At 47.7% G+C, this 23,845-nt stretch overlaps 1 protein-coding gene across 1 annotated transcript in view; it reads right to left on the bottom strand.

Annotated features, from left to right (window-relative positions):
* Positions 1–13,209: 13,209 nt before the first annotated feature.
* Positions 13,210–23,845, bottom strand: part of TMEM242 (transmembrane protein 242) — a 44,975-nt gene continuing 34,339 nt past the window's right edge. Inside the window, exon 4 of the mRNA XM_060167835.1 lies at positions 13,210–13,769. Coding sequence (XP_060023818.1) covers positions 13,671–13,769 — 99 coding nt within the window. The 3' untranslated portion in view covers positions 13,210–13,670. The remainder of the gene's footprint in view (positions 13,770–23,845) is intronic.

The raw sequence follows: 23,845 nt of genomic DNA, 5'->3' as shown, positions 1-23,845 counted from the left end.
TCAGCATTTTCCAGACGCCCTGGGGGATTCTGTTGAGCACTGAAGTTTGAGAGCCAGCGGCCTAGTCTGGTTTAGGGCAGGAGAAACCTGGGTGGATGTCCTTCTCCCCCGTTGGCTTTGTGGCTTCAGGTAAATCCCCTGGAGTCTGAGAGCCTCAGGAGTGCTCACCTGTGAGATGGGGTGACTCTTCCGTCACAGGCTCGTGAGTGGTGCAGAGGTGCGTGAAAGAGCCCCAGGCACAGCTGGTGCCTGACACAGGGAGATGCTGCTCTTTGTAAGTTCAGAAACTGGGGCGCGAGGCTTTGAGTGCACCTCAGATGGGGCCCCGTGTCCCACCTGGAAAATGAGGCGGTCAGATTAGAAACGTCTCAGGTTCCCTTGAGCTCTAACACCCTGGGAGTCTGCAGTCAAGAGGGGTGAATTGCAGGTGGTCCTGAATAGCTCTGGGAACATCGGAAACCATGACAATGAGCAAAGCAGGGCTACCAAATTACCTTCCCCTGCCCCGACCCTCCCCCACCTCACTGCTCTGTCCGCTTGCTCAGGAGACTTCAACCTCTTGCCTTCTTTGTCAGCAGCCCCTTCATGTCCTGGCCGAGTGGACAGGGCCTAGCAGTGACCAGTCAAGGCCATGGCCCCTTGGGTGGGGCTACAGGCCGAGCAAGGCTGCCAGGCTCTTGGGCCCCAAGGAGAGCGTCGAGGACCCTCTGGTCCGGAGCTTGGCACTGTTGACCTTTGGGGTGGCTAATTCTTCACTCTGGGGGCTGTCCTGTGCTTTGTGGGCTGTTCAGCAGCATCTCTGGCCTCTATCCACTAGGTACCAGCAGCAGCCCCCGAGACCATGACAAAGACGCCTCCAGACGTTGCCAAACGTCCCCTGGGGTCAGAATCGTCTCCCCTCACGCCTCGTGGAGAACCACTGATCTGGAGGCCCATCCTTCCCAGCCCAGATGCAGAAAGAAGAATGATGTTCTTTCGTGTGTGGATATGGATTAGTTTTGTGTTTCTCGAATATAGTCACAGGAGAGAGAGGAGGTGCTCTAAAAGCGCAGAATTGTTTCCACTCGAAGGTGGGCGGAGCTGGAGAAAAGGGGCGGGCATGGGGGGGGTGTCTCTTCAAAAGGAGGAACCGAAAGCCCAGGCCGCTGCCTCCCAGTAGAGACCTTACCTACCCAGGGCAGTGCCAGCCTTGGAGACAGGTGCCTGTGACGCTCCTGCCCCCCAGAGGTCCCCGGAGGGAGCCCTCGCCGGCTTCGGGACCCCTGGGTGCGTTTTCAGCTGCGGCCTTCGTGGTGAGATGCTCTCGTGGGTCGCTGAGTGGAAGAGCAGGTTACAGAGGTCCCGAGAGGGTGTGATCCCCACTGGGGAAAAATAATACAGATCTGTCTGCACGCAGAGGGCACGACGTGGCCGTACCGACACCAAGGTGTTAATGTGGTTATGACGGAGGCTGGGATTTCAGGTTTTAACTTATTTGCTTGTCTGTTTTCTCAGTTTTGTACCTTGAACATTGTAGTTACTGGCAGCAGGGGGGGGGAAAGTCACTCAAAAAAGTAGAGAAGAGGCAAACACTTGGGCAAAGTCACGTCAAACCCACGTCGCCAGAAACACTGCTGGGGTCACAAAAAGGCAGTGAGAGGGCAGGTCTGCCGACCTCCAGCCTTGGCGCCCGCGATGGGTGGGTAGGGGTCGCCCGCAGTGCTGCCTGTCGGAGGAGGGGGCCAGAGAGGGAGCCTGCAAGTAAGGAATCGGAGTGCACCGGGGTGGACCGGGTCTGGGTGCAGCCGGGGGCCTGGTCCTGGGGACGCAGACCCTGCACGACGTTGAGGACCGTCGCTGTCGTCGGGATCTGTCAGCTTCGCGGGGGTGGGGGGCCGGAGAGGGGGAGACGTGCGTGACCACGTGGCTGAGGCCGCGCCTCTAGGACGCGGGGTCCGAGGTGTGCCGCGTGGGCCCCGGAGCCCCGATGGCCCGGGGTTAGGGAGTGGAGGCAGAAGGAGGAAAGGAAGCAGCGCTCCGGGACTGAGCTAGCGAGGCTCGGGGACGCGAGCTGGGCTGGGCGCCCGCCGCCCGGATGAGACGAGCCCGAGCCGCGGTCGCCGTGTCCGGAGGTGACGGTCGTAGCTCCTCCGCCCCACTCTGCGCGGGCCGGCCCTGGCCACCGGAAGGGCCGAGCCCCGCGCCGTCGCCCGCCGACGGCGCCGGGGTGTTCCCGCGGCCTGTCCCCGCTCCCGGCCCAGCACAGACCGCGACACGCGGCGGCCGCGGGGCCCGGGCTCGGCTGCCCTCTGCTGGGAGAAGCGAGAAGCGCAGCCTCAGGTTGGGCCCCACCGTCCCGTCCAGCCGGAAATCGACGCCGCCGAGTCCTTGAGAACGCGATCGTGGGAAGACTGGGAAACGGGCACGTGGTGGGAGTGTAGACCGATCTTAGAAGGAAAGGCCGTCGTGGTGCATCAGGGGAGAGCGGGAGAGGCTGCCCTCTGCGTCCCACCGGGTCCCCGAGATGGGGACATTTGCCCTGCATCTACCGCGTGCACAGTGCTGGCTGCATGGGGGCCGTGGTTGGCAGGGGAGCAGGGCGTGGGCCCAGCTCCTCAGGAACCGGCACATAAGGAGAGGGACGGCCAGGCAAGCGGTAGGGCCACGTGCAGGCCAGTGGGATGGGGGCTGGCGGTGCAGGTGGCTTCAGAGCAGGCTGCGGGACTCATGTGAGTGTGGGGCACACAAGGGCGTTCTATCAGTGTCCTGGGTTGGCTTTGAACAAAGGAAATTTATTCTCTCAGAGAAATTTATTCTGGAGGCCAAAAGTCCAAAATCCAGGTGTCGAGAGGGTCACTCCGGTCCCTCGGAAGGCTCCAGGGGAGAATCTGTCCGTGGCCTTTCTCTTAAGTTCTGGGGTTCCCTGAAATCCTCGGCGGCCCTCGACTTGTAGACACATGACTCCAGTTTCTGCCTCCCGTCTGGTCACCTGGCTGTCTTCCTCCACGTGCCTGCGTGCCTCCTCCTCCTCTTATAAGGACACCAGTCGATCTGATGAGGTCTACAGAGTCCCTGTTTCCAAATAAAGGCACCTTCTCAGGTATCGGCTTAGGACTTGGGCGTGCCTTGGGGGGCTGTACATGATTCAGCCCGTATCACTCATGTTGGGGTGTGGGCGGGAAAGTCCAGAGGGGAGCTTGGGCTTCACTCCAGAGGCAGAGAGAATGTGGAGAGATCCTGATGACCTAATCTAATCTGAGAGGCGCCAGGCAGGCAGGAGCCAGGATGGAGACAGGCTTCAGGAGGTGGGGCTGTGATTCTGGAGAGGGAGTCGGGGCATTTCTGCTTCCCCTCCTGGGAACTGGACTTGAGGACTGTCTGGGGGTTTAGATCAACCAATATACAGTAGGCAGTGTTTTCTTATTCTCAAAATTATTTTAAAAGCTCCGTTTTTTTCCTAGTTCAAAGAGCGATCCATGGTCACTTAAAAAAAAAAAGTCCGTGCAGAATAGTGTACAGAAGATTATCAAAATCACAGGAACCTCAGCAGCCAGGGATAACTGCATGTAAATAGATGCATATATATGTAAACGGTTGTGACGATGCTGTTCACGGTGAGAATCATGCCACACGGCCAACCTCTCTGGAGCTGTGACTTTTGCCAGCACTTTATAAATTTAGTTATGTAGATTCTTTTTAAGAAGGCTATTCTTAGCTCAAAATTTGACCCACAATTAGGATCAGTGTTGCCTCTGCAAGGGGCAGTTGCCTTGCTCATGTGGCCCAGAAGATGAGGCAAGTCCCGTCTCCCCAGGTGAGCCCAGGTGGGCTTGGGGGGAGGCCACAGGGAGAGGCAGGAGGCCCAACCAGGGTGAATAACCAGGGTCATCGCCAGAAGAACCAGACTGTGGCTGAGGGAGGGGTCACACCTCAAGTGCAAAGGGCCCAGAGAAGGCGGGAATGTCCTCAGCTAGCTAAAAATAGTCCCCCAATTTGAAGCAATACCTGTTCAGATTTAGGTGAGGTGGTGCAGGCAGTCATTATGCGAAGTATAATGTTCACAAGCCGATTTCCCCGGAAAAGTTCTCAGTTGTGAGTCCAGGGATTATAGCAGCCCAGGGTCTTTCACAGAAATAGAAATTTTAAAATGTCTCCATGCATAAAATGTTTTCTGTTGAATTTATCACAGACTCCAAGTCAGGACTTCGGATAAGTCCAGAAATAAGAGAGTGACAATGGGAAGATTTCAGCGGTATTAATTTTTATAATTTATATCCTGTCCGCTTCTGAAAAGGGTTTTAGGCTGCTTCCAGTGAAAGACATGTGCACAACAGGGTTGCTAAAATGGGACTAGAAAGTTGGAGACTCATTCAGGAGGAGGAGGATGTGAAGAAGGAGATAAACCTACTGTAACGCAAGGTTAAACTTAGTGCCGAGCATCCCGGCAGCTCAACGACGAGGGCCTCTGAGGGAAGGTGACAGGTGGGTCCAGCTCTGCAGCCTGAGGGTAGAGGGGCAGGTTCAGTGCACGGCTGCAAGAGCACCTGGCTTGGATGGGGGGACCTGGACTGCAAAAGGGGACCCACCTGACCCTGGCCTCCTCCCAGGGTCTGTCCTCTCGAGAGAGGCCTGCCCTGCTGGGGTTCACACCCTTGGGCCCGAGGAGCAGCAAGGGGCGGCTAGTGGGACACCAGGTGTCATCTGGTTGTCCACATGTGTGTGCAAGCAAGGTCCTGGCAGTGCAGGGTAGGGCCCAGTCTGAGGGAGAGCAAAGGCCACCCTGGGTCAGGCCACGGGCTCTCCCTCCAGTGCATCCATCACGGTCAAAAGAACCTCCCCGTCCCCAGCAAACTGTCAGTGCTTCAAGGAGGGGCTCTGTAATCACCATCGTGTCCCCCCAGCACCTACCAGGCACTTAATGATTGTGCTTCAAATGAATGAATGATTGAAAGGAAATGCCGGGACATCCCTAGTGGTCCAGTGGTAAAGAATCCCCCTTCCAATGCAGGGGACGCAGGCAGGTTCATTCCCTGGTTAGGGAACTAAGATCCCACATGCCTCGGGGCAACTAAACCTGCGCATCACAACTACTGAGCTTGTGCGCCTTAACTACAGAGCCCTCGTGCCACAACTAGAATGAAAACCCGCACGCCACAACCAGAGAGAAGCCCGCGCAGCAAAGAAAGATCCCACATGCCGCAACTAAGACCCAACACAGCCAGAAATAAATACAATAAACACTAAATAAATCTTGAAAATAAAAAGGATATGCCAGTTTCACAATGTCACCAGCTCAGAAAACTCCATGGACTTGCCATTGCTTAGAGGTAAAATCCCAGCTCCTCACGGGTCAGCCAAGGCTTTCTACGAAGACTCCCTTCCCTCTCTGCCAGGCCTCCTAGGAGCCCTCCTTCCCCGGCTCCTCTCCACCCAGCTCCGCAGGCTCTCCCCTCTGCCCCTCCCAGGCCGTTCTCTCAGGTCTGCGGGGAAAAACTCTCGTCAAGCTGACGTTTACTGTCACCTTGTCTCCCTGCCCAGGAAACAGCTTGGGGACTGAGCCGGGTGAGACGCGTCCAGTGCCCACTGCTCATTTCTGAACGAACCCCTGTGCGGGGCTCTGTGCGCTTCTGGGGTTCGTGTGCCCCTCCGCGAGGTCAGGGAGTGGAGGTGCGCCTTCCTCCCGGCTGCCTGGACAAGAGTAAGGGTCCTGCCTGGGAAAGTGAACTGGCGGTGACGAGAGAGGGGAGGGTGGCGAGTGGGCCTTGGAGGGTGACAGCCCAGGGGACGGGCGTATTTGTCAAACTCGGGAGAAAGCAGAATCAGGAAGTGTGGAACTCTGGCTTTCACAGAAGCCTGAGAAGGTTGTTTAACAGAGATGCTGTCCTGTGACACCTTTTGTCCCGAGCGCCATCATCGGAGGTAGACACGGAGTAGGGCCGCGGTTCTCAGCCTGTGGTCCCTGCACCTGCGGCGTCAGCGACCCGGGGAACTCGGTAGAAAGGCAGATTCTCGGGCCCCGCCCCAGACCGCTGACTCGAAGCCGTGGGCGGGGCCGGGACCTGTGTTTTCTCAGGTGATGCGGGTGGTTCTCATTCGGGCTGATTGCTGTTTGAGAACCAGGGTCTCGGCAGAGCAGCGAGGTGCAGAAGCGCTCCTTTCCCCACTGGGGTGAACCTGTAGGCCCTGTGCGCCCTCACCTGGGCCACCGAGGCTCCCTCTGTCCCCCCCTTAGATGCCCAGTGGCCTGAGCTCTCAGGGCTGCGCTGGGGTGGAAGGGGGCCCGTCCCCGCAGTATCTGGCTCACCCGCAGGTGTGGCCCCTGAAGCCCAGGCCCGTGGGCCTCCCACCCGCTGGGTGGCGGGTATAAGGTGCGCAGGAGCTGGAGGCCCAGGCCCTGGGAGGAGCCTGCGCGGCAACGGCGGCGGCGGCGGCGGGGTGAGTAGGGCGGCGTACACGCGAGCGAGTCAGGGCTCACTAGCGTAAATCCACTGCGCCCGCAGCACGGGCCAGGGGTCTCGGGAGCTGGCTGCCGCGTCCAGCATTTCACCCTCCCAGCAGCGGACTTGGGAGTTCTTGTGCCCATTTTAGAGACGGAGACAGCGGGCCTGCGTGGGGCATTTGCCCGAAGTCGTCCCTGCTGGAAGCGGAGGGGCTAGGTTTGGGGTTGAGGCCGGGAGGCTGGAGGAGCCTGGGGAGGGGGGGGGGTCCGGTGGGACGGAGCAGGAAGCGAAGGGACTCAGATCTCCCCTCCCGCCACCAGCGGCCCCTGGAAACCCCTTCCCAGAGGACAGCCCGCCTACCCGGGCGCCGTGTGACTGCGAAGAAAGCTTTAAGGGCTGACCACGGGGCTTGTCATAAAGGAGTTTTAGCTGCGGAGAAAATGTTTATCGGCGCATAACGGGTGGTGCTGAAGAGACTCTTGGGGGCTGACCGGGAACAAGGACGAGGTTTGGGGCCTGACTACCCAGGCCGGGAAGCAGGGGCGCTGGGCAGAGCTCAGGCCCCCCGCCCGGGGGCCCAGAACGCAGGCCTCCCAAGAGCAGAGCAGCCGTTGAGAACAAGTCATCTTCAGAGGGAAGAGGGAGGCGGCTGCCAGACTGCAGGCACCATCTACGAAGAGGCAGCGGGACTGAGCGGGACACACAGCGTCGCAGCATCGCTCGTCCACAGGCCCTTGTTCCGAGAGAGAAAAAGTAAAGGCCGGGGCCGGTGCGCCTGCCGACATGCTGCTCACTCAGTCTCCCCTGGAGAGCTCGGGGCAGGTCCAGGCGCAGAGCGCCCAGAGAAACACGGGGAGTCCTCGAAAGCCCCAGGACTGGGACGCCCCGCCTTGACCTTCTGCCAGCCAGGAGAGTGGGAGGACGTCCCCCAGGTTTGCCTAGATGCTCCTCTGCTTAGGAACAGGATCTTGCTTCTCCAGGTGTTGGAGGAGGATCGGAAGACAAGCAGCTGGAGAAAGTGTAGGCGAGTCAGAAGACCGAGGCCGAGAGGGCGGTGTGCCGGCATCTTCTGGCCACCACGGAAGAAAGCAGAGAGGGACATGGAGAGGAGGGGGCGGCTCAGGGGGAGCGCGTGGGCTGCCCCGCAGCAACGGCTGCTGCTGAACTGGAGGCGCTTCGTGTTTAGCGGATGCACCTGAAGTTAGTTGCCAGGTGATTTGAGGAATGCTTTCCGGGGCAGACCAAACACACGCGGCACTCAGAGCTCCCCACCTCCCGGGACGCCACTTAGCTCAGGGATGCTGCCGTCTAGAGAAGGCGCTGTCTCTGGCCCGCCGTGTCACTGACCACCACTGGATGTGACGTGGTCGGCGCAGCTCTTGGGCTGCTGAGCAGCTACTGTGAGCGGGTGATTTAGAAGTTTGGAGCCACAGAGGATAGTCATTGCCCCCGGTCAGGACAGTTCAGGGCCGTTAAGACTGTCAGCCCGTCGTGTATTCGAGAGAGCTGTTTTTAATTTCAGTCCTTAAAGCCCAGGCACGGGGTGTGGCATTACACATGGATCGGAAGGGATGATATTAACCCGCCGGCCCGAACTTTTCTAATAACTCCTGCCCCTCCCGGCACACACAGCCCAGGAAAACCAGCCGACCCGCGCCTTTGTCATGCTGGGTAATTACCGTGTGCTCAAAATGATTTAGCGACTAGCCAAAGAGTCAGATGTACTGCCGAAGCTTACATCAAAGGCACAAATTGGGTAGATTAGGTAGAATTATTGGGCTTCCTTCCAGGGCATATTAGGTCCACAGGGATGTGGGTGGTGGGTTGGTCTCTGCCTGATTTCTTCAGTGAACAGCGCTGCGCCCGGGTGACCGAGCCCAAGGTGTTCTGTGCCCTTCCTGCTCTCAGCGCTGAGAACTTCAACTCAGGGGCTCTGGCTACAAAATAAAACTCCACCCCAGAGAGGAGGAAGGAGCCTTATTTCTAGAAGGCATTGCCAACAAATGGGAAGAGAGTGAGGTTTCTAAAGTGAAGTGAGAAGTGGCAGGGATTTTTTTTTTTTTTTGAGGTCATTTGTTTTCAGGGAGAATGCTTCCCATTCATACCTCTGGGTCCCTGACCAGGTGCTACACAGCGAGAATTGGCCAGACATGAGGTCACCCTGAGTAATACTTGTTCTTCCAGATCTTCTCTGTTCCTGCTTGGCAACTCAGAGTTGGTGAATGCATTAGGATCTTGCTTTAAATTTTTGGACTATCTAGTCATAGGACTGGGAGTTAGAAACCCCAGCAGGGGCCCAGGGCTCACTTCAGAAACTAATTTTTATCATTCTGATGTGCTTTTATTCTCCCGTGTGTTGGTGGCTGAGGTAGATGTGGTCTGCATGGATGAGAAGGCAAGTGTCAGTTTCTCCAGGAGCTGGATGTGTGGTCCTGGACTTGTGGACCCTCTTCCCAGTGAGGAAGCCCCTGCCCCCACTTTCTTCTCTCCCTTCTCCATCTGGTCCTCCCTCTGCCCTCCCTCCCCCTCCCTTTCCTCCCTTCCTTCCTTCTTTCTCTCCATCCCTTCCCATTCCCTCCCATCTCCTTTTCCTTTCTCCCTCTTTCTCTCACTTCCTCCTTCCCTCCCTCCCTATATTTACTAAGGGCTTAATCCTGAACCTGAAGAAACTACACAAGGATGAATATCTGCTTCCCTGTCAGGGATGCAGGTGTTTCTCTAAGGCATCACCTGACCCTGTGTTTTAACCCAGCCCTTCCATGCTCCTTCAGTAGTATTGAAAAGTTAAAGCAAATGCACTCCTGAGAAGAATCTGGATTCCACCCCCAACTCAGTATTCGTAGACATATCAGAGACGTCAAATTTGGACACCACGGGAATTGAAGAGGCACAGGGAAAACTGGGATTTGTTGGGTCGGAGCCCCATCCTGCAGGCTGAAGTGCCGTCCACCTCCAGCTCTGCAGGAGCCTGAATAAGTCTCAGGGAACCCGTCTCCCTGCGTTCTTGGCCACCATAGGAGAGCCTGTCTCATCACTTACTATGTCGAAGAAAAGTCTCCCTTTAAACAGGGAGTTGGAAGACTTGATAAAGTGCTGTTTCCACAGATACTGTACTACAGTCGTGCGTAATAAGAATCTATGAAAAGAGAACCAGGGCTGGCGTAAGAGCAAGCTCAGAGGAAAGGGTTTCCTCAATCGTTCTTATTTTTTAACAAGGTCTTATTTTAGCTTTGCGTGAGATTGACTACTAGCATTTTCTTAGTTCTGTAAACTCTGTCCCAGCTGAAGGATGTGTAGCTAGCTGTGGCCACTGCGGACTGAAGGGAGGTGGAAGGATACAGGTAAAGGAGGTGGCGGTGACGGGGCCCGTGACCGTCCGCCCCTGGTAAGTGCCCAGCCCGTCCAGATGAGAATGTCCACCTTTTGGGCTTCGCTCACAGTAGGAAGCGAAGGGAAACAGAGCCTCCAACAGGGACAGTTGGAGAAGACAACCAGTAGTAATAAAGTAAAAATAAACACCCTCCCATCACCCCGGTTGGCAGAGCCAAGGGACTCTGCAGAGCTTAGCACAGCTCCGTAGAGAGCGTCAAATGCAAGCTTTTATGCTCAGCTTTGTCCACTTGCTTTTTGCAGGCAGCGGGCCCTCGTGCTGGAGTTCCAGGCCGCCCCCTGGCTGTGTCCTGTGGTGTTTTCTGTTGGGCTGCAGACCTACACTCCCACTCTAAGCCCGGGACATCAGGGGCAGTGTGAGGATGAATTTCTGGAGCGTTTTCAGGTAAGCAAGTAGAAGGTGTTCTATAAATGTGCCAAGCTTCCTTGGTTTGCCTAATTTAGATTCTTACGGGAGTCCATTAAGACTGGCTCGTACCCTTCTGTCATTAACGTTTATACGGAATCTTGTTTTTTTTGTTTTTTACCATGGTTTTGTTTTCTTTTTTAGTAAGTGATCTTGCCTCACCAAAGGCAAAAGGCCTCACCTAGCTTATGTAAGAAATATAAATTAAGGTCCTGAATCACTCCACTAGTACTTGGGCAGAAAAGTTGAACTCTGCGTACTTCTTGATAACTGTGCTACTATAATTTTCTCCAAAACTGAGTAGTCTGCCGTCAGACAAAATCTGCTAACAGCCTCACTCATTGTTACAAGATTAATGTCACTGCTTGCGGGAGATGCTTCCTTTCCTCTTCTAGACTCACAAAAGCTCAGCTTTTGATAATTAATCCTGATAACACCAACACAGAAACCCAGATCCTTGACATATAACTCAGTGACTCGGCAGAAAGGAAAAACATCTCACTTGCACTTGATAAAGTTCCATAAAAGTGTGTATTTTGCTAACTTTCATGAGAAATTTAACGATTTGGAGAAATTTTATATTTTCCCTGGCTGATTTTCATTTGTACTTAAATGTTTGTTTTAAAGAAGATACAGAACAAAACCTAGGAGAGATTAAATTTTGCCCCAAGTGAAATTGCTAAATTCAGTGGATTTTAATTACCTTTGTCCCCATGGGCTTTCCCCACCCCCCCTTCATTTCTTTTACGTTCCTCTTCGGTTACAAGGATTAATTTGCAAGCTGAGTCCCACACTATCCGTGAGACTAAGCAGAATGTACGACAAGCGAGGTGATGAGGTGCCCCCTTTGGACCGAGCAGCTGAGGCAGGTTTTTTTTCCAGCGTCAGCCTGTGTCAGTGCGATGGAGGGAGGGTCACCTGCGGTCACACCTCGGCTCTGCGGGGCCTGGGCAGCGGCTCGCTGTCTCTCCCGTCATTAGGATCCTTGTTTCTTGTAGAGACAGGCCGCAGGGCGTCTTGTGCCCTATTTTTCATTCCCAGTTTGTTCAGAAACTGTATTTTCTTAAGTCTGAAAGCAGCAGCCGCCCATGGATACGTTTTTTTTTTTTTTTTCCCCTCATGGATACGTTTTTACAGGGCAGCAAGAACCTACCAGAATAGGCGTTTGTTCTTCCCCTTGAATGAATCCTGAGGCCCTGGAAGTCGCCCCCTGCCCACCACGGTCTCTCTATATACTCCACGCTGCTTTCTCCAACAGCTTGGCGCCGAGACTCTAAAGCTTAACGCTGAGCCAGTGTAAGCGGCGTTCTTATGGGAGCCGCCTTAATGGCGGCTTACGCGTGAAGTGGGAACGGCGTGCTGCCCACCCTCTAAACAATTTCTAGTGCTCAGCCTCCATGAAATGGACTGCTTATGGCAAGATGATGTCTGCTCTGTTCCTTTTTAAGTCTGTGAAAAATGTCATCCTGGTTGATAGGGTGATTAAAACTCTTTATGGTCCAGGAGATAAATGTGATTGTGTTTGTCATGCTCTACCCAAGACGAAGACAGAGAAGGAGGCAAACTTGAGATTCCATAACATTTCCCCTCTTCCATATCCAGGAACGTTCAGAACTCAGTACACAGATGGTACTTCACATAAAGAGTAACATTATCTGTTAAACACTTTTCCTTTCCATTAACCAGTTTAACAATATGCCTCTGGTATAAAAGATTCGAATAGACAAAATGACATCTTCTGATATCTGAGTTCTGACTGTAGAAAAAAATCACTTTAGTCAGTCATATTGCTTGTTTTTCTTTTAACTTTCATCTTTGTTACTTCATTTTGGCTTTTAAAATGCAACTGGAGCCTATGCTTGGTACCGGTTCTAGGGAATCTGTCCCCATCAACCTTTCCTCAGCAGGTGATTCACCATCATTATTATGGGAGTCGTCGTGTCCGTCCCCCCACCCCCCATCCCTTAAGGACAACAGACGCATATGGGAAGGGTTTTGTAAACCTTAGGCATGTCACACAAACATGCACTCAAACATTCCTTCCTTTAGGCTTCCAGGTGGGTGGTGGCACACCCACCACCCACCTAGGCTCAGACTCATAATAGGGACAAAAACCTGTTCAGTTTTCCTCCCGATTTCCTTCCTTCATTGCATTCAAAGACTAGAGCTATTTTATTAGCAGAGATTTAGTTAAAAATGAAAGGTGGGTGAAGTTATTTTGCTACTCCACATACCCTGAGATAAATTTCACAATCCTTTTCTTTTAGTCTTGGATTTTAAACAGGTTACATAGGAATCCCAGGTGCTGATTACACCTGTTTAATTAACAATACAGCAATTTTAACAGGGTAACACAGTCCAGAGAAAAATGTTACATTAGGCAGTTGACATTTCATTTAAATTTTTTTCTTAAAACTAAAAGGTTTCATTTTAACAGATCAATTTCAAATGTACTTTTTAAAACTGATTGTTAATTAGAGCCTAAGCAATTATAAAGAAAATGCACAATGATACTCAACCAGAGGTTAATTTTCTGGTCATACTGACATGTTAAAATACTTTTCTTAAAATTTTAATTTACCTGAGACTCAGTTCTCAGGTATCTTTTTGGTTAAAAATATTTGTTAAGCTAGGTGATAATTGGACTATTTTTATATTGACAACTGAAATAAAGCTATAAACTGTCAGTCAGTGTTTCGGGACCCAGAACCAACTTGTCAAAAAAGTACATTTTATACCCATAATATCGTTATTTTCACATTATCCTTTCAAGTTATCATAATCTGTTACTGGCTTCTTGTCTAAGAATTTACAGGGCCTAAGGTGAGGCTGTCAGGTAAATGACTGGCATATACAAATCAAAGACTGTGTTCAGGACAAGAGAGCCACACCCACTGCCTGATGGACAGGATTCACCCAATGACCCGTCACTTTGGAGTCTGCCTAACAGGAGCAAGTCCTCCGAGTTCTGACAGCCACATACGGACAAGAAAGGCTGCTGAAACTTATTTAATTAGACTTAGAGGTACTACTGCTGTTAGGAGTCTGTTTATAAAGATTTTCCATCATACGTTATAATTTTGTTTTTCAGGTAAAAAACTTGGTTTCAACTGTTACAGTCATAGAAGTATTTCCCCTGGGATTTCCTCCACATAGAGAAGGTACCCATATAATTATTTTTAAATAGTCTTCCTAACTTTAGGAAAACTTTGCCCTCCCTCCAACACCCCCCACCCCCATATGAACATAACCAAATCAGTTGTAATAAAGTACAGCACACAGAAATGACTGTCAGCCTCCTATGGGGACACTGAATGCCATCCATCCCACAGGTTCACTCAACAATCTGCATGTGTTCCTGAGGAGAAATCCGTCGAGTCCCTTTGCTGTTGTGACATCTCCAAAGCCAGCTTTTCCTGTAACAATCGTTCTGGACTTCACCCACCATGCTCATCTCATTTGGATTTCAATGCTTCCTCCCATTCAACAGCCGATTCAGAGTTCTTGGGAATTGCTGGAAATATTGATTGCATTTTACTTCGAAAGTCTTTTATCTGAAAGATGAAAAAAAATCAGTCATCAGATGTTAAAAGATGGGGAAAAGAGCCAAAGCAATGAGAGACGTACCCCGTTGCTGACCGACTGATACATCATTGCTGTGGATACCGGGCGAAGGAAGACCAACAAAAGGTAAAGACTGTTCTCGCTGCCTTGAAAGACAATGAGACATACCTCTTGTCTTTTTCCAAGTATAAGTCTATTGGGCCTTAAATAACATAGAACTCCACTCTAAATCTGGAAGGCAACATGCTCTAAATCGTCAGCCCTCAATGACGTTTATTTCCTACCAGGAGAATGGTATGTGTTGTTGGCTTTCATATGTAAAGATGCAGCTGAGAATGGGATTTCTATCTAAATAAACATACTGAAGCCATTCAAACTTAAAGAATTTGGGGGCCAGAGGGAAGGAGTGGGGAGAAGTAACTTAGTAGGGGGTAAATAAAGAAGGAATCAATGGCAGATAGAGTAGAATGTTTTTATCAGCAGAGGGTGGTTTGGAATCCGAGAGTCAGAGCAGGAGGTTGGAAGATCCAGACATGCAGTGTTAGCTCCACCTAAGTGCGCAGCGCCCTGAGCAAGGGGAACACTAATTTATGGGAGGTGGATAATCTTTACCTTAGATAATACTAGATCCACACTCTTGCTTCATTCTTTTCACTGAGATGGTCCTGTTCTGAAGGTAGTATTTCAGAAGCGCTACAGCCCAGCACTGCAGCGTTCTCATCAGCCACATCCCAGCCATTATTTCCCAAGGACACAGATCTCCTCAGTCAGATTGCGAAGCACCCTGAACTCACAGCAAAACGTGAGTCATTCTTGGAGTGATTTTTGAGAGTCGGCTAGTATTTTCTTTTTTTATCTTGATGCTTACTTATTTCAACTTGAAGCTGAATCCTTGTAGTGTTTCCAAATTCAGGTGGTGCATCCTGTTGGGACTTGTAAATTCCTAGTCATTTGTTCCAGTCATTGTAGCACCATCTTAGCACAGACTCTGGTATCAGGTACACCTCTCTGTTCAAAGCCCAACTCCACTGCTTGGGAAATCTGCTTATTCTAAGGGGTAGTTTCCATGTGTGCAGAAGGGAGATAATTACCTGCTTACAGAGCTGTGAGGATTAAGTGAGATAATGTACATTAAGCACAGCACTGGCAGTACTCAGCATATATTAGCTCGTGTCACTACAGCATCATCAAAATGTTCTGTGTTCCAAGAACAAAGCTCATATGGATAGAAGTATTGTGGTATGTTTGTCAAAAGCATTAATTTATAGTTATATCATTTTGGTTTAAATATTCTGATACTGGAAGACATAGAAGGTTATCCATCATATGTAGTCTGGAGGAGGTCCATGCCCACCATCTCTTTGTTTGGGTCTCAGACACCAGTCTTGAAGACACACACACACACACACACACACACACACACACACACACACACACACACACACACACACACACACACACACACACACACACACACACACACACACACACACACACACACACACACACACACACACACACACACACATCCACGACATGTGTGTCTCTCCCTAACTCCCTCTTCCATGCAGCTCTCTAGTTTGTAGTGTGATGAAAGGTTTTCAACTACAGGCAGTACTGTATCCCTGACTGGAAATGTAGTTCTAAATAGCAGTTCTCGAGTAGAGACTCCTGACAGTTTGGCTGTCACAATCGCAGGGGATTACTGTTTGCATAGGGGTGTGTGGGGACGTGGGGTGGTGCTAAATGTCTAGGGTGGCCAACAAAAAGAACTGCTTTGTCCAGAATCCCAAGAGTGCCCCCCTGGAAGAATCTTGCATGGGCTTTCTCAGTTGAAAGACATCTCTGGCCAGGATCTGCAACGAGCTGCTTGGTTCCTTCCCTTCACCTTTCTGGTTGAACACCTGTTACAACTGAGCCTAATGACAGAGTTTTCCAGTGGGGTATCAGACAGCCAGGGCATGAACAGAATCATTTACCATCGCACCTTCTCAGGAATCTGGAACAAGGTCCGTCGCTGAGAAGGCAGAGGCTGGGACACTCCGATGAGGCCTGGGTGGGAGAGTGCCGAGTGGCTGCTCCACTTCAGCACGGGGGCTGGTGTTCCCAGTTCCTCCTCTTGGCCCCATTTTTTTTCTTTCCTCTAATTTCCTAAGTATCATTTACTTGTTTCCCAGGGTCATAAGTGAGTAACTGAACCACTAGAAGGAATCATATCTGAAAAATAGCCAGCTAGGAACAGACAGGCTTCAGAGCAAGGGGAAGGAAGGGAGACAAGTGGGATAAAGAACGCCATTTAGTCCTCTTTAACTTTCCAGCTGTGGAGGAGTTCAGTCAACATGGCAGAGAAGAAGGACCTTGAGCTCACCTCCTCTCACAAGCACACCAAAACCACAACTAAGTGCAAAACCACCATGGACGAAAAGATCAGAACCTACCAGAAAAGATCTTCTACAACAAAAGACGTAAAGAAGGAACCAGAAGGAGACGGGTAGGAATGGTGGCCTGGTAATACAGTTAAGTCCCACATCCCCAAGTGGGTGACCCACAGACTAGAGAATAATTACATTGCATAGGTTCTCCCACAGAAGTGAGAGTTCTGAGGCCCATGTCGGGCTCCCTAGCCTGGGGGGTCCTGCACTGGGAAGACGAGCCCCCAGAGAATTTGGCTTTAAATGTTAGTGGGGCTTAATTTCAGGAGTCCCAGAGGACTAGGGAAATAGAGACTTCACTCTTAAAGGGCACACACAACATCGCGCATGTTCTGGGATCCAGGACAAAGGCAGTAATTTGGTAGGAGCCTGGGCCAGACCTACCTGCCGGTCTTGCAGAGTCTCCTGGAGAGGCAGGAGGCAACTGCAGCTCACCACTTGGACACTGGTGCTGGTGGGTGCCATTGTGGAGTCCTCCCTCTAGCTCATTAGTGCCAAGACCTGACCCAGTGCTGGGATGCCTCAGGCCAAGCAACTAACTGGGTTGGGGACACAGCCCCACCCATCAGCAGACAGCTGCCTTAAGACCTCGTGAGCCCAGCTGCCTTTAGACATGGCCCTGTCCACCACAGGGTCCAAGACCCAGCCCCACCTACCAGTGGGAAGGCACCAGCTCCAGAATCTCCTGGGCCTGCCCCAGCCCTCCAGGAAGCCTACTCTAGCCTCTGGACCAGCCTCCCCACCAGCAGGCCAACACAAGCTTTGGGACACCCTGGACCCTGTACCCAACTGTGTCAGGAACAACCCCCACCCAACCAGCCATCTGACACCAGCTCTAAGACCCTTGGGCCCTGTCACCAGCCTCCAGGACCAGGCTCTGCCTGCCATGAGTCTAGCACTAACGCCAGGACCTGGCTTCATCCACCAGGGGGCAGACAACAGCCCCAGAATCTTCTGTACCCTGACGCCACACACCAGTGAGCCAGCACTAGCCCCAGGGCCCCCTGAGGTTCTGCAGTCAGCTGCCTCGTGACCCGGCCCTGTCAACCGGCAGTCGGCAGCTTCCGCACAAGGCAGGGTCTGGCACCCAACTGGACTGGGGGCCAACCAAACCTACCAGACCACCCACACAGTCAGCCTGTCACAAGAGAAGGACCAACCATAGGGGGAACTCCTAGAGCATACGGCTTGGGTGATAAGAGGGAATTGTGTTGCTGGGACACAGGGTGTCTCCTACAGAAGGCCACTTCTCCAAGGTCTGGAAACGTAACTAACCTACCATATACATTAAAACAACAAAACAAAACAAAAAACAGGCAAAATGAGGTGACAGAGGAACATGCTCCAGACAAAGGAACAAGGTAAAACCCCAGAAGAATGGAGACGGGCAGTCTACCCAAGAAAGTGTTCAGGGTAGTGATCGTGAAGGTGAACAAAGAACTCGGGAGAAGAACGGATGCACAGAGCAAGAAGTCAGCAGTTTTTAACAAAGAGTTAGAAAATAAAGAACAACCAGAGATGAAGACTACAATAACTGAAATGAAAAATATACTAGAAGGAATCAACAGTTGACTGAATGATATAGAGGAACAGATCAGTGAGCTGGAAGACAGAAAAGACATAGTGGAAATGACTGATGCTGAACACAAAAAAGAATGAAAAGAAATGAAGGCAGTTTAACGTCTCTGACCAGAGACGTTATCAGTATGTTTTTAGAGAGTGATACAATTAACCTCACTGTGTGAAGCTGTTAGAGCTTAAAATTGATCAAGGGTTCATTATACAACTTATGATTGTTGTTATTTACATTTTGCTCCGTTAGGTTTTTGTGCCAACCTGTGTATATTACAAATGTAAAATTTTCAAAAATGATGCATCATGAAATTTTGAGTGAAGAAAAATTTTTTGGTGAATTTTATGCAGATACTTTGAGCAACATATGTTGACTGGTGTCTCAGCAGATGATAGCTCTTCAGAAGACAGTTCTGATTCAGATGATGTGAATATAAGACCAAATAAAGACAAAAAACCTTAGTGATTGATTCTGATACAGAAAGTGAAAATAGAACTCATGGTGCTGGAGAATGCTCCTTTGCTACTACAAAAGAGTGGATTGAAGACAGCATTTCATGAAAATTAGAAGACTTTACAGGTGTGTCAGGTTTAACTACTGAATGTAATAACCGGCAAAGTGTTAGTGAAATAATAACAATTACTTTTTGGCCAGCCAAAATAAAAATGGCTGGCCACAGGCATTGGTTTCTGCAAAAATCCCCCGGTCACACACTAATATTCACATTATAGGGGTCCCTGAAGGAAAAGAGAGAGAAAGGGGCTGAGAACATATTTGAAGACCTAATAGCTGAGAACTTCCCTGAGCTGGGAAAGTAAACAGCCATAGACATCCAGAGAGTCCCATAGGATTAACCCAAAGAGAAACACACCAAGACACACAATTAAAATGGCAAAAATTAAAGGTAAGGAGAGAATATTAAAAACAGCAAGGGAAAAGCAACAAATAACATACAAGGGAACTCCCATAAGGCTATCAGCTGACTTTTCAGCAGAAACTCTGCAGGCCAGAAAAGAGTGACACCATATATTTAAAGTGATGAAAGGGAAAAACCTACAACCAAGAATACTCTACCCAGCAAGACTCTTGTGTAGATTTGATAGATCAAAAGCTTTACAGACAAGCAAAAGCTAAGAGTTCAGCACCACCAAACCAGTTTTACAGGAAATGTTAAAGTAACTTTTCTAAGCAAAAAAGAAAATGCCATAACTAGAAACATGAAAATTACAAACTGAAAAGCTCAATAGTAAAAAGGCAAACACACCGTAAAGATAGGAAGTCATCCACACACAAAGCTAGTAGGAAGGTTAAAAAACAATAGTAGTAAAATCATCTATATTCACAATAAGCAGTTAAGGGACACACAAAACAATTAGATGTAAAATATTATATCAAAAACAGTAATTGTGAGGGGAGGAGAGTAGAAATGCAGGGTTATTAAAATGCATTTGAAATTAAGAGCTCAGCAACTTAAATATATATGTAATTCATATATATATAAAACTATATATATACATATATATATATATAAAACTGTATATATATGTATCTCACTATATAAAAACCTCATGGTAACCAAAAACCAAATTATCTATAATAGATATACACATACACAAAAAGGAATCCAAATATAACACTAAAGATGGTCTTTTTTTTTCCCTTTTGTTCTTTTGTGACTTGATGACTTACAAAAACAACTTCCAAATAATTGACAAAATGTCAAAAGTACATATCAATAATTACCTTAAATGTAAATGGAAGTGTTCCAATTAAAAAACAGAGTGCCTGAATGGATACAAAAACAAGACCCATATATGTGCTGCCTACACGAGATCTGAAGACACACAGACTGAAGGTGGGGGGATGAAAAAAGATATTCCATGCAAATAGAAATCAAAAGAAAACCAAGGTAGCAATACTTATATCAGACAAAATAGACTTTGAAATAAAGGCTGTTACAAGAAACAAGGGCACTGCATAATGATCAAGGGATCAGTCCAAGAAAAAGATATAACAATTGTAAATATATATGCACCCAACATAGGAGCACTTAAACACATAAAGCAAATATTAACGGACATAAAGGGAGAAACTGAGAGTAACACAATGATAGTAGGGGACTTTAACACCCCATTTACATCAATGGACAGATCATCTAGACAGAAAATCAATAAGGAAACACTAGCCTTAAATGATACATTAGACCAGATGAACTTAATTGATATACACAGAACATTCCATCCAAAAGCAGCAGAATACATATTCCTTTAAAGTGCACATGGATCGGGATAGATCACGTTTCCACAAAACAAGCCCTGGTAAATTTAAGAAAGTTGAAATGATGTCAATCATCTTTTCCAATATGAACACTATGATACTAGAAATCAACTACAAAAACTGCAGAAAACAAAAACACATGGAGGCTAAACGATATACTACTAAACAACCAAACACTAAACAACCAATGGATCACTGAAGAAATCAAAAGTAAATTAAAAAATACCTAGACACAAATGAATACTAAAACACAATGATCCAAAACCTATGGGATGCAGCAAATGTAGTTCTAAGAGGGAAGTTTATAGTGATATAGCTTACCTTAGGAAACAAGAAAAGTATCAAATGAACAATCTAACCTTACACCAAAAGGAACTAGAGAAAGAAGAACAAACAAAACCCAAAATTAGTAGAAGGAAATAAATCATAAAGATCAGAGCAGAAATAAATGAAATAGAGCCAAAACAAAAATCAAACAAAAAACCCCAGGGAAAAAGCTGACAGTATTTCCTCTAAGATCAGGAACAAGACAAGGATGTCCACTCTCACCACTTTTATTCAACATAGTACTGGAAGTCCTAGCCACAGCAATCAGAGAGAAAAAAGAAATAAAAAGAATACAAATCGGAAAGGAAGAAGTAAAACTGTCACTGTTTGTAGATGACATGATACTATACATAAAAAAAATCCTACAGATGCCACCAGAAAACTACTAGAACTCATCAATGAATTTAGTAAAGTTACAGGATACAAAATTAATATACAGAAATCTGTTGCATTTCTGTACACTAACAATGAACTATAAGAGAAATTGAGGAAACAATCCCATTTACCACTGCATCAAAAAGAATAAAATGCCAATGAATAAACCTACCTAAGAAGGTAGACCTGTACTTGGAAAACTATGGCGAAAGAAACCGAAGACAACACCAACAGACAGAAAGATATACCATGTTCATGGGTTGGAAGAGTTAATATTGTTAAAATGACCATACTACACAAGGCAACCTACAGACTCAATGCAATCCCTATCAAGATAGCCATGGTATTTTTTCACAGAACTTGAAAAAATAACTTTAAAATTCGTATGGAAACACAAAGGATCCCAGATAGCCAAAGCAATCTTGAGAAAGAAGAACAGAGCTGGAGGAATCGCACTCCCTGTCCTCAGACTATATTACAAAGCTACAGTAATTAAAACAGTATGGTGCTGACACAAAAACAGACACATAGATCAATGGAACAGACAGCCCAGAAATAAACCCATGTACCTATGGTCAATTAATCTATAACAAAGGAGGCAAAAATATACAGCGGAGAAAAGGCAGCCTCTTCAATAAGTGGTGCTGGGAAAATTGGACAGCTACAAGTAAAAGAATGAAATTAGAACATTCTCTAACACCATACACAAAAATTTAAAAATGGATTAAAGACCTAAGTGTAAGACTGGAAACTATAAAACTCCTAGAGGCAAACACAGGCAGAAAATTCTTTGACATAGCTGTCTCCTGAAGCAAAGTAAATGAAGGCAAAAATAAACAAATGAGACCTAGTTAAACTTAAAAGGTTTGGTACAACAAAGGAAACCATCAACAAAACGAAAAGACAACCAACTGAATGGGAGAAGATATTTGCAAATAATATGACCGATACAGGGTTAATATCCAACAAATATTAACAGCTCATACAATTCAAAATTTAAAACAACCCAATTAAAAAATGGGCAGAAGAACTGAATAGACATTTTTTCAAAAGGACATGCAGATGGCCAACAGGCACATGAAAAGATGCTCAACATCCCTAATCATCAAGGAAATGCAAATCAAAACTACAATGAGATATCACTTCACCCCTGTCAGAATGGCTATCCTCAAAAAGGACACAAATAACAAATGCTGGCGAGGATGCGGAGAAAAGGGAACCCTTGTACTCTGTTGGTGAGAATGTAAATTGGTGTAGCCACTGTGGAAGAAAGGATGGCGGTTTCTCAAAAAACTGAAAATAGAAGAATCATATAACCCAGCAATTCCATTCCTGGGCATATATCTGAAAAAAACAAAAACATTAATTCGAAAAGATACATGCACGCCAATGTTCACAGCAGCATTATTTATAACTGCCAAGATATGGAAGCAACCTAAGTGTCCATCAACAGATGACTGGATAAACATGATGTGGTATATATATATACAATGTAATACTAATCAGTCATAAAAAGGAATGAAATTTTGCCATTTGCAAACAACATGGATGGACTTGGAGGGTATTATGCTAAGTGAAATAAGTCCAACAGAGAAAGACAAATACTGTATGATATCATTTATATGTGGAATCTAAAAAATACAACAACCTAGTGAATATAACAAAAAAGAAAACAGACTCAGATATAGAAACCAGTGGTTACCACTGGGGAGGGGGAAGGGGGGAGGAGCAACATAAGGGTAGGGGATTAAGAGGTGCAAACTATTATGTATAAAATAAGCTACAAGGATATATTCTACAACACAGGGTATATGGCCAATATTTTAGAACTGTAAACGGAGTATAACCTTGAAAATTTTTGAATCATTATATTGTATACCTGTTACTTATATAATATTGTACATCAACTACACTTCAATGAAAAAATTTTTTTTTAATTTTACACCTGTGGGAATGGAAACCCAGAGTCTTTACTTATACCCTACTTATAAACAGGGCCTCAAGTTGCTTTCAACAGTACGGCTCATAGAAAGTTTTTAAGCTTGTACTATTTGTAGTATATGGATAGTAAACGAAAACCTTCAGTTTTTTCCACCTGTTTCAACTGCTGATATGCAGATCAGAAGTGCTGGTCTTATCAGTGATACTCTAGTACAGGCCAACAGAACATTCCCCTGCTTAAAAATGTGCTTGACAAAAGATTTAGGGATTGAGTACATTTAAGCAAAAATCATTATAAAATAAATGTACTGAATTCCACAATAATAATTACAGCTATTGCCACAGAACCATCCCCCTAACCTAAAACCCCAAAAGTTTGGTGAAGATGGGGCATGCTGGGAACCTGAGTCTCCATCTAGCAACTCAGCTTTACTCTGAAGCATTTTCCAAATTCTGGGACCTCTTCTCTGCAGTCCTCCTCTTTCCTCTTTCATCGCTGACCAGGGAGAATTTTTCCATGATTATGGACCACAAACCTACCCTTCTAAACAGGGCCACTCTGTACTGCACAACTCCAGGGGCTGCTCTCCACAAAGACTAAGACACGAATGGCTCTCCCTAGGCAATGAGCCCACTGCTCCAAGAACCGCATCCTTAAGTCCCAATGTTTGTGTCCAACAGTGCTGGGTTGTAATATTATCAGAAACTACCACTCTCCAAGGCAGCAGTTCTCAAAGAGTGTTATGACAATTGGAAAATGTATTACAAGTAATTTGTCACTAACATGGACATTCTGATTGACTTTTTAGATATTAAAATAGATTCAAGATCATGTCTCCAATAATGTTTATTACTCTCATTCACACCTCAACAGCTTTTTAAAGGGCGATTTAGCCGGTATGCCAGGAGTGAAACATGGGATATGCTATACATTTACCATGCATGTCTTGGCAAGGAAAAAAACAACACGAAAACTTCTGGTCTAATATATAGTGTGCTGAAAAATTACTTAAAAGCTGAGGCTGTGCCCCCAATTTAATTTGAGAAAACCCTTACAGCATTTATTCTAATAGATAGCTATTGGAATTAAACGCTTCAAGTTTTAGGGCTTCCCTGGTGGCACAGTGGTTGGGAGTCCGCC

This window comes from Lagenorhynchus albirostris, chromosome 12 (assembly GCF_949774975.1).
Source record: "Lagenorhynchus albirostris chromosome 12, mLagAlb1.1, whole genome shotgun sequence".
Taxonomy (NCBI): domain Eukaryota; kingdom Metazoa; phylum Chordata; class Mammalia; order Artiodactyla; family Delphinidae; genus Lagenorhynchus; species Lagenorhynchus albirostris.
The sequence above is the reverse complement of the archived record's forward strand: the minus strand, read 5'-3'. Positions and strand labels throughout refer to the sequence as shown.